The 12,266-nt window shown below is 35.9% G+C and overlaps 1 protein-coding gene across 3 annotated transcripts in view; it reads right to left on the reverse strand.

Annotated features, from left to right (window-relative positions):
• Positions 1 to 450: 450 nt before the first annotated feature.
• Positions 451 to 12,266, reverse strand: part of ich (zinc finger protein ichor) — a 58,768-nt gene continuing 46,952 nt past the window's right edge. For all 3 annotated transcript variants that reach the window (XM_068772520.1, XM_068772522.1, XM_068772521.1), the window contains one exon: positions 451 to 3,506. In XM_068772520.1, coding sequence (XP_068628621.1) covers positions 2,030 to 3,427 — 1,398 coding nt within the window. In that variant the 5' untranslated portion in view covers positions 3,428 to 3,506 and the 3' untranslated portion in view covers positions 451 to 2,029. The remainder of the gene's footprint in view (positions 3,507 to 12,266) is intronic.

A 12,266-nucleotide genomic window follows, 5' to 3' on the forward strand; every position in this document is an offset into this window, starting at 1 on the left:
CTAGCATTAAAACTATTAAAAGGTACTTTCTTTAAAATCTGCAAATGACGAAGGAAACGCCGAGTGTGAAACACGACTTATTTTTAATCCAAAAAAATTTTTTTTTGTTATAAATGCCAAAGTTAAAAAGTTGTTATTGAATTAAAAATATATAAAAAATTACCTTCCATTTTTAAATAATTTTGACAAGCGTTTCATAGTCGCACGTTTATCCAACAGTGTAAATACTCCCTTAGTATCCTACATAGAGAGTAACAACATTTGCAGACGAACTCATCTAACAATTATACATACAAAGATAGAACGGAAGAAACACATATATAATCATACATATAAAACTATTTATATATCCACTGTAGAATACAATGGTTATTTTTTTCTTCGAAATTTAATTTAAAAAATAATAAAAGTTTTGTTAAAGAAAAATATAACATCGATGAAGTCTCGAGGTTTTCTATGTTCTGAGAGTTTGAACAGCGATTTAAATTAAACCAATTAATGGCCGAGCGATCATGTTTTAGTTTCGGAATTGTCTCTAAATATACGCATATATTTTTTTAAATTAGAAAGTCATGTTCACAATGACCAGTCAAAGTAAGCTATACAGGTCGTACGTGTTTATTGTTAATTTATAAATCTATCACAAGTTTGAGTCAATATTTATTAATGCGAATATTATATAGAACAGTATTTAAAATGTTTTTATTATATTTATGTATCGGCTCATATAATTATTTTCTGAATTTACTCAATAATTAGAGATATTTTATATCACCCAGATTGATATAATGCCTTCAGTATGACGTAATGTTTTGACGTCGGCGCCATTTTTAAAAATGGCCGATACATTTTTTCGGTTCGTACGGCTCTTGATAGGGTTGCGTAAGATCGGATTGTAGTTATTAGAACATTGGATTCCTTTGGTTTTTGTTCGTTTCCCGGACGAGAAGTTCCGTCGATCGCGTGTTTGCGTATCGAAGGACTTTTTAATACTTACTGCATTGCAGACCGACTATTTATTATTAAACGTATATTTTAACTTTTATTTTAAATTTAAATCAAGTTTTTGCTTTCACAAGTCACTGGATGGGCCTGTCTTACACTGGGCATTTATCGGCTTGTTTGATAAGAATTAAACGGATTTAAAAATGTCCATAATTTTACTTAAATCTAACATTAAAATTTTATTATATTTCCGTGTAAGAATAGCAGACATTTGAGCAATTTTAAAACACTTTTGAATATATTAAATTTTAACTTAATCGTTTATATTTTTTTGATCTAAAATTGAGCCTTATTATTACATCATCAATCTTTTAGAAATGAATTTGTGACTTATCTTTTATATTCTTAATTTTGTTATAATATAACCTATATATACGAATCTCTGAAATGAAGCATTTTCATTTAGCGAAATGCGAATGGAAAAATACAGGAAAATACAAGCTACTTAGTGAGTAATATACGATAGTTTATCGTAAACATATATATGTAGCCTCTTTTGCTTTGTCTTTTAATCATATACATATATAACTAATTAAATTCAAAGCGATATTAACTAATAATTTTTAATATATTTGACTATAAGAAGGTAAACAGAGTAAATATTCACAAGATATATCACTAATATACTAAGAAAAATAATGGACGACCGAAGAGGATTACCATCCAGAAAACATAACGCAACGAGTGAGGGTTTTGTAAATACAAAATCACTGAAATATTTAACATCGATAAAACTAAAGGTACTTAAACTAAATGGAATGAAATTACGTGAAATTACTTAAAGAACAACCTTCAGTTCGTAACAAATTATAAACAATGTTATCTACACGAAAATAAATCTGAAGACATCTTAAAACTAGTTAACATTGCACTTGCCTTAGGAGGAGCGATATACTAAAGAGATACGGAATAATACGCGACCTTGTCATGAGATTTGTGTTCCAATAGGTACAGTCCAATACGAGCTCACATAAGGACGCGTTCAATCACTCACACAACTATAATCTAGTGAAATGCTTGGATGCTAGTCGCGGCCGATTCGCTTGTGGATTTGCTGGTGTTTGATCAGGTGCGCCTTCTGTCGGAAGGCCTTCGCGCAGACGTCGCAGCGGAACGGCTTCTCGCCGGTGTGCGTGCGCAGGTGCACCTTGATGTTGGATTTGTTGAGGAAACCTCTGTTGCAGATGCCGCAGCGGTGGACGGGCTTCTCCTTTCCGAGCAGACCGCTGAGTTCCGCCGCTGTCGCTGAAGGGAAGGCGAGTGATGCACCGTGGATGCCGGCGCTTGCTTGTTTCGCTTTTGCCCGACTGCGCTTGCTCTTGTTTGCGGGAGTTACGGTGGTGGTGTGCGCGTGCGGATAGCCCAGCAGGCGGTCGGGACTACAGAGTCCGTCTGACTTAAGCCCAAGCGCATAGTGCGGTGCGTAGCGACCGTTGAGCAACCCGCTCACACCGTCCGTCGTAGACACAGCGTTACCGGGAGGCGACGACGTAGATATCACGTCCATGCCGTAGCTGGTCGAGCTCGGCGCCTCCTGTTTCACCGGCGGCCCGTTTTGCAGCCGGTTCTGCAGGAGAGGCATGTAGCCGTGCGTTAGCAACGTCTGCAGCGTCGATCCCGCTTGTCCGAGGTTCTTCTGGAGAAACTCCTGGCTCTTTGCGAAGTCTTGACTCGGTTTGCAAGGAAAATCGAGTCCTGAGTGGTGACTGGTCTGCGACGGAGGTGGCGAGCCGGGTAGTCCGAACTCGTCGAGGTTTTGCGGAACGATTTTATCTCCGTGCTGGCTGCAGGCGCCGGCGATCCACGCGTCTATGTCCATCCAGCTATCGCGTGAGTCATTCCGCTCCGGGTCCTCGGGTTGCGAGGGTACGGTGGTGTCGGCGATCGCGGAGCCAATGATGGCGGCGATGTCCTCTATGGAGCTTATGTCGTACATGTCCTGCTTGTGGCCCTCGTCGAAGAGCTTGGCGGGCGGCGAGCAGGACTGCGCGCAGCTGTCTGCTGCGCCGGGGGCGGTGGACTCCGTGACGAAGGGCTTCGTATCTGGGGCATCCAAGGCGTAAGGCTTAACGTCCTCCAGGTCGGGCGGCTCAGCGTCAGCGGCGCATGTCGAGGAGGAGACCACGTCGTGGTCGGCGCCGTAGCCGCTCTGCGTGGGGAAGTTGTTGTTCTCCTCGGGAAGGCGCTGGGCAATGGCGTGGTAGTGGTGTCCGGAGATACCGTTGATGGAGAGGTGTCCGGTATAGCCGGTGAAGGGCGGAAGCGGTTTAAGCTCGGCGAGCGGAGGCGGCGCGAGGAGCGAGTCGAGCAGCTCGTGGCAGGTGGGCGGCGAGGAGGCCGCGTCGAGCTTGGGGTCGAGCCAGCAGCCGCCCAGCAGCAGGTCGTCGCCGGCCGGCGCGCCGCCCACCGGGCCGCACTTCATGCCGCGGCGCAGCGTCACGCCCGCGCCCACAGACACGCCGCCGGCGCCATACTTGGAAGCCGCCACCCTGCCGCGCTGTCTGTGAACAAAGAACGCAATTTTATTTGACATCGTAAATAAAAACATGCAACTCTATTATCTTTAGTCGAGGCGTAAGAATGCCCCCACTTTGTGGCACGACGACGTATTCAAAAACGCGGGACGTAGCTGGATACGGGCATGGCCGGTCCTCGTGGCGATTTTTGGGGAGGCCTATGCCTTCCAGTAAGCATTTATCGGCTGACATGAACATGATCATGTGTCTATGTTTATAACATTTTTCACCTACGTTTCTATCTGAAAGTGAACGTTGTGCTAATTGTCTTATTGAAAATCTTTGGGATTCGCTTATGTATAGCTGTGATGTCGTTTGGCTTAAGGTAAGTAAATAAAAGAAGCTACGTTGTTATACGAAACAATATCAACACGTTTTTTGAAAAAACGTTTCTGTATAACCTATATTTTTAGTCCATGGACTTCCTCTGAAAAGCATCAGGCGCGCACAATGATCATCATGATGTCTGTTCCTGCTCAGTCTGCATCTATCGATTCCCTAGATCTTAACTATGTCGTCGATCCACTTATTGTGGAGCCTATTCACGTCGCGTCTACCAGGAGTCGCCTGGTCGCCACTTGAGCACTATTCCCCGCCCACTGCCATTTCAAACGAGTGAACTTTCAAATATAATTAAAAGACATCGTTATCAAGGATTCTTATTAGTGATGTAATAATTGTCGGCTCGTCTTAAATAAGTATACCTATCCCCCGATTTCCACGGTAGATACGTTCTCCTGAGAAAAACGTGTAAATCGAAAATAAAAAAATTTCAAGTCAAAACCGTGTAAATCGAATAGCTTGCAAAAAAATGCATATTTTGCTTTTTAACAGTTGTCATTTTTTTCAATATTTTTAGTTACACACAAAAATAAAAATAAAATACATTGACAAGTTAAAATATTTAATATATTACGGAAACACTATTTTTTTTATTTATAATAATCTATATTATGCACTCACTTGTAATTTACGAATATGGAAAATTAAATCTTTCTGAAACTGTGAAACTTTCACTCAAATACTATTCTCTGTAGATAAAACTTTAATTTTATGCGAAGAAATACAAACACAGTGTGCGTGTGCAGCAAGTCAGCACATAAGTTCGGGATTCCCCGTGAAATGTGTACACAGCACACGTGTTCAATCACAGTAGCATTTAGTAGAGTGCGATAAAAACAAAAAAATAAAACTTTTTTGGAAAACCGTGTAAGAGCGAAAACGTGTAAAACAAGCACCGTGTACGGTTGGGATTGGTGTATGTGTTTTGAACCCACTGGTTCTTCACCAATGGAGAAATAAATTCGTACATTGACTTTATTATCAACTGCATCGTATATTTCATTGTGTTCGATTATTTCTAGAATCTATACGGTTGTGAGATTGTCTTTAAGCGTTTTGTAATTTGGGTCCAGTGCGAAATTAAGACAGCGAATAAATTCGTTGCAGGCGCGCGTGCCCGGTGCCGCTTCAGTAGATATCGAGGCTGCCCGATAGCGGCAACCGACATGAGGCCCCTACTTCACTTGCCAGCAGCTTAACTTAACAGTATTATACAGTATAATACCCCGCTTTACGCGAGGGATACGTTCCAAAAAAATCGCGTTAACTGAAATTCGCGTATAACGAGGTTTATGATTAAACATAGTCAAAAATTATTACAAAAAAATACAAATCATTTTAATCAACTTTAATTCTAGGAACACTTTATGCAACACATACTCTTATTTTTTACGGAAAAATACATCTATTGTCTTTTGGGTAACGTTTTGTTTACGTTCTTGTAAAATACGTTCATAACACCCAACACTGTTTTTTATTGTTTGACAGATGGTCAAGACACCATAGAGAAGTTGATGACTACATTATATTTATACGCACTCTTTCGCGTAATTCGAGGCATTTGAGCGCGAAATTTGCAATTCGCGTTATAGTGAAACCGCGTATAACGGGGTCGCGTAAAGCGGGGTATTACTGTACTTCTATGTATTATTAATTTTATATGTTGTTATTAGCGATAAGTGCCTTTCGTGGCGATCTTTGGAAAGGCTCCCACCACTCTACTTATGAAGATTGTGCACCTGATTTTAAGTTTTAATCAGGAATGAAAAGAGTCCTAGATAAACCAAAATATTATTTACTGACTAGCTAATCCCGCAAACGTTGTTTTGCAAAAAAAAATAAAGTTTTTAATTAACAAATGTAAGATAAGGGTTGATCGTAGAGGGGTGAAAATTTAGGTTTGTATGTATTCTTATATACTGTATCATAAAAAAATAAAAACAAAAAATTTCATTAAAAAAATAAAATTTTTTTTTTAAGTGTGAACAATCTTTATCACTTAGGGGTGTAGAAAATAGATAGTAGCCGATTCTCAGACCTACTGAATACGCATGTAAAATTTGGTAAAAATCGGTCAAGCCGTTTCGGAGGAGTTCAAGTTCGAACACCGTGACACGAGAATTTTATATATTAGATATAATAAAAGAAGAAATAAACTTTGATTAATGTGAAAAGTAGACAGAAGAATAATAAAAGAACTTAAGAAGTATTAAAAAAGAAAATTTAATTAAAAATTACTTTTTATAATAAATTCCATTTCTCTCCAGTAAGAGTTACGAGAGATCCACAAAAACGGAGGCCGTATAAACTTAAGTAACCCGTGTAGATCAAAGTGAACTGCTAGTCGCTGATATATCAATACCGTCAACCGTGAACGACTTCTTCTCACATGGACAGTTGACTTAATGAAGGTCGGAAGTCGTGGTTCATGAATTTCAGGACGTCCAATATTGGACCTTTATTTGACCAATATCGGACCAAAGATCTTATATATTTCAAGAAGGATCCCAGCTGGTCATTTTGCATCTTGTGGGTGGACGTGATGCGTTATGGTTGTCCGTGGTGTCGAACCTTCAGGCTGCGCGATATATGACCTGTCCACTGCAACTTCAATTATCTATTCGCTGGACTATTCCAGTTGCTTGTATCCATTCGAGTTTATTATACTATTTACTATAATATCGTGGTCTTTTATTCTACATGTTTTAGTTGTATATATCTAGATTTTTATCTCTAATTAATCTACTTCCAGTATTATCTGATTTTCCATTTTCATTTTTATTTATATATTAACACTTGTTTGTGTATGTGTATGGTGCAATAAATAGAGGGGGGAAAATAAATAATTCATATGGTACCAGAGGTCTCTACCAGACAACCTATGGATAAAGATGATAGTTTGGGGTGCATGTACATACATTACATATACATACATATATACAAGAATACTCACATATATATACTATGTAAATATTTACGTATATATATATACAAGTATCTATATGTATACGTGGGAAAGGTAGTACATAAATACGAATAATTAAGAGATGCTATACAATATCCTATTTTAGAGGAGGTGGAAGTGCTCTTTAACAATTATTTTAAATTCTGACAGCGATTTAGCGCATCTAATTGATCCTGGTAGCTCGTTCCATAAATTACAGTGACAAAAGTGAAAGATTTCTTCATAAATTTTGTAGAATGAGCAAGCATAGTCAATTTCAAGGTTTCCGATGATATAAGCAACATATCATGTGAGTCACGTAAGAAAAGAAATCTAGATTTAAGGTAAGAAGGAATAAGCGGGTTAAACGAAATATGTTAAAGATTTTTATAAAAAAATTAAATATTTATTGTATTAAGGACCTTCGTTGTTTGACTTTTAGAAAAAGGATACTAATATTTACACAACTTTATCATTATTTTTATGAAATGGGAATCTAACATTATCCAGTATTAAATGAAGTCTACAATGGTGTGATATATTTAGTGAATACATATTAAAAAGACAACATACTGATTAATATACCAGACGAGGTCAGCTCCTGTGTCTGTCCTAGCGTAAAGTAAGTAAAGTGACAAGGACCTTCCGTCAAGTTAAAGTTCCTAAGGGAGCTTTCGAACCAACTTACGTAAACAACGTTTAGTATAGTCGATTTCAGAGCTTTGAAAGTCAAATCCGCCGAATAAGTATCGAAAAATGTCGACAGTTGTATGTAACATTTCAGTAAGAAATATTGTAACATTTTAATTTGTAAAAGGCGTTGAAAATGTAACCTATAATGTCAACACGCACGGTTGGGAACACGCAACGAATTGCGTTGGCTTTTGGTTAGAATAAAAAAAAATATTGTCTATTAAAGCATAGATTTGTCCCGGCCGTCAAGAGCGCGGCCTTGATTGGGTTTTTCGCAAAGTGGTTCTGTAGACAGCTATTGCATTCGGTCGCCCGCGACCGAACGCGCAACACCGAAGTAAAAAAAAAAACAATTACCAGAATCGTATTGCGTTTCGAACGTGACTTTGTCGGCTTTCAAATAAAATAAATAATTTTTAGGACAATGCTATAGATCAATAATTAATTACGCGGATTAATTTGTAATTAAAAAAAGAATTAATTCATCACAATTGTTTTGTAAAGATTAGATTTATGATTGTAATCGATTATTGTGAAACTTATATAATTAGTCTGAACGACACGATTTCAATAAGAAAAATCAACTTAATATAAATGTAAATATTTCTTCATTTCATTAAATTTAAACAACAATTTACAGTTTAAGGTAGCTCCGATCCCCAGCAAATTACAGGAAAGGAGATTACGATGGTATGGCCACATTCAACGAAAACCAGATGACCACGTGGTAAAAACTGCCTTAAGCCTCCCAGAATTCCCAAGAGGGAGAGGGCGTCCAAAAGCTACGTGGTGGTCTAATATCGGAAAGGAACTGGAAACCCTTCAACTTGAAGAGACAACCCAGGATAGAGTGGCCTGGCGCAAATTGATAAGGAGACCCGACCCCAAATAAAGGGAAAAGGGATGGAAGAAGAAGAACAATTACTACCCGACAACTTTAGCAAAGTGGAAGGACGTTCTCTTGCCTTCAACCTCACGGCCCACTTCTGCCATACTCGCTATGTAACCTGACCACTGTCATTTCAACTTGTTAATGACTCGCAGCTGACAGAATAAATATCCTTATTCTTCTGCAATCCCTCTACGAACCGTCTGCTTTCAGTAAACGCGAAACAAACACATTGTATATATAACATCCTATTTTATTCAAGTTCATAAAACACTTGTACAGGTTTTGATTTTTGGTGGAAGAAATTTATTCGTATGGCAAGAACGAGTTATCAAATCTCGATATATAATGAAACCGTGGGAACATTATTGCCAAACCCTCAATAGCCCTGCCAGGGCATCCCTGAAAAATCCTCTTTTTCGTCCTCTCTAGTCAAAATCGCTGCAGAATATAGGATACCTATGTTATTTATCATTTTTTTCTTAACAACAACCGATGAGGTAGTATGTATAAATTAATCAAGACATAGTATCAACAAAGTTCAAACCTCTCACGTTTAACGCTGTAACGTTTTGCACAATAAATGAAAAGCGAAAAGTAAAAAAAATAGATCACCGATGAAGTAACGCAATTCAGTTCACTCTAGTTTCAAGTTAATTGCTTTTAGAAATGACAGCGATCAAATCACAGCGGGTGTCAATAGATTTTTCTTACGATTTCTTTAAAAATAACGCGGTCAACTTCCGTAGACACAAGATATACAGTTTAACTATCTCTAATAGCTTTCTGTAATTTATTCTCGTGTCACATCTTACGGTCTTTATATCAAAATCAGTGCACTTTTTTAAATTATGATTAAATTCAAAGTAAAAATAGCTTTGTAATATTAGATCAGTGATTACCAAAGTGATCTATATCGACCCCTAGGGGTCCATGTCAACCTGCAAGGGGTCTACGTCCGCGAAAAAAAATTTGGGGGTCCATGAAATGAAAATGGGGGTCCACGATAGTGGATCTCAACACATACACTAATAGTATCTATTTACTTACGTCATACTATCTTATAATATCAAAACATTTACATGATTAATAAAAGTACCTATGAAGTAAAAAATTGGCAAGGGGTCCACGATACAAAAAAGTTTGGGGAACTCTGTATTAGATTATTAAAATCATTTATAATTTACAACTTAACATAAAATTTACGTTAGGCCATAAGCGCCACCTATTGATAGAATTAAATAATAGCTTAGAGTGGTTTGTAGTGGTTTATTTACAAATATATTTATGGTTAATGTACTATGATAGAGATAAGATAAAATTATTTTATTTAATATTGGAACTTTTAACAGAACTTTTATTTTATCGACAACTTTTTACGGTTTTTAGTCGATGTTTTTTTATCGCTACTCTGCTACGCAAGGTATAGTTGTGAAGAATAAGCAGGAAGAAACTCCACAACTAAACGTCTTTTAATAAAGTTTAACAATACAGGTATAGATGGACCGAAAAGTAATGTCGCTTTCTTAAGTTAAATTCACGCGACTACATTTTTAACAAGTTTTTATTTCTAATCAACATATCGAGCAATGTCATGTCATGAGTACAGATTCTAATATGACTGCTTTCAAAGCCATTTGTTTACAAATATATAAAACTAAATATTATTTTTTTTGGTCACTTTATAGCAAGGCTTTAGTGATTATATAAACTATCATATACTTTGCAAGAAGTTTTATGGTTGATTAAATGTACAAAATAGTACAGTAACTTCAAAGTTTTTAGAAAATGTTTGACTATTTATGTAAATTGTCGTTAAAAATCTAGATCGGTCAGTATTTATCGATCAAAAAGGTTTTTTTAAACTATAAACTGCTTAAATAATGTGCATTTACTGTACATAATAGTTATTTATTTCGTAAGGAGATTTTAATACATAATCAATGCAATTACGAAAAAAATCGATTATTTCCTAAATATATAGTTGAGTATAATCTTCACTAGATGGCGTTACTTGATAGACATTTTTACATTTTCAGTGTTCGTGATTTATAATTATTCATGACATAGCATAAATATTAATTATTTGATTACTCAAGCTTTGATATAATTAAAAAATAATAAAAGTTTCTCTATATATTGTTATATTTAAAGAATTAATATGCGCTTAATTAAAATAACATGATAACTTTTGGATAATAATAGAAATTATTATAAAATTAAAAAATGTAAAAACTACGTGGAATACAACAGTAATAACTTATATTAAAAGCAAATTACGATTATATTTACCTATGTAGTCTCGATATTGTCAAAGAATAATTTTAACATTCAAGCTTGTCATAAAATAAATTTTAATGAAAGTAGGTGAAAAAGTAAAGTTTTTAACTTTTTTGGATGGCAACTAAAAGCAATTAAAAATATATTTAAAAACATAATAGTAATAATATGTATGGTTGTGTATGACAATAAAAAAAATATGGACACTGTGTTTAAATCTGTATCTAAATGATTAAAATATTTTGAATTCGGTATAGATAGGAAAACTAAATTTGACTAAATTTCTCTAATTCTTTTCGACTCTTTGTAACAAACTTTCAATAAATATTCGAAATTTTTAAATTACCTGTTCACATAGATGTTTTTATAAATAATTCTGTTAATTATATTCTCAGGTAACGTACGACATTATTTTTTTATTTAAATGGTGTAATAAAAATCCATATCTTCCTATACATGATTTTAATTTAATTACGTAAATATGTAAGTATTGGATCCTTTTTTATTTATGTACATGTGTATGTGATTAATATATTAAACTAATTTTATAGGCTATTTTTATAGTGATACTAAACACAATTGTTATACATATTTTACAAATACGATGTCCCATAAATCAACGTCAAGACGCAAGCTACCGTGGTGAATATATAAGGGTTAATCCAAGAAAAATATTTAAACAATTTGTCTTTCAGTATGAATTATCTATCGTGTATAGAAGAAAAAATTGTACCAGCATGAAAGCGTAATATAAATATAACATATAATTATAGAAATTTGTAATTTTTCAGTTACGTTTTTAAAAATTACGTGACATACATGTTTATTAATAGCCATTACATGGCTTGACGTTGATTTATGGTGTACCTGTGTACGGTAAATGAAAACGTTGTTCAACAAGTGGGTTGGTATTCAGAAATTCGTGAACATCTCTGTTATCCTAAAAGAAATCATCTACGACATTCTGCGTCGACGTAGTGAGTCGAAAAATTTGTGCCAACAAGTCCGTTACGTTTGTAATTTGAACCACGTAGAGATTCGAGATCTAAGTAAGTGGCTCTTGAGTTGACATGCGCACGCGCCTGTCAACTCGTGTCGCGTCTCGTGCATAATGATCGGGCTAAGTTAAAGATTATACTTATTTAGTAATTTAGTGTAGATATTTTTACACTTAGAGATTTTTTTAAAACCTGATCATAGGTTTCATTCATCACTATTTATTTCTCCATATTATTGTCTACCTTTCTTTTTCGACTGAATTCTCACTACTGCTCAAATGGCATTTGCGAATCCATGGATTCGAAGCGTCAGGTCGCAGGAGTCTATTCAGACCTCTTACAAATCAAAGAAATAAAGTAATAAAATCTAGGAGAGATGTCGATAAAAGTAAAGCGATGTATGCATTGAAAAGGATGAGTTGGAATGAAATATAATGTGTAGTGAATGAGATGAGAGTGTAAAATATTACGTGATATAATTATTATTGTACAAAATATCCTTGCTCATACTTGGTACTCCCCTAGATACTTCAAGAGGGAGTCCCAGCTCGGGCCACTATATACTATTCAATAAGATTGGCAGACTGATAAGTTTCAAC

Source organism: Battus philenor, unplaced genomic scaffold (assembly GCF_028537555.1).
Source record: "Battus philenor isolate CCGP_79_NKW_IND1 unplaced genomic scaffold, ilBatPhil1.0.hap1 SCAF_5, whole genome shotgun sequence".
NCBI lineage: Eukaryota > Metazoa > Arthropoda > Insecta > Lepidoptera > Papilionidae > Battus > Battus philenor.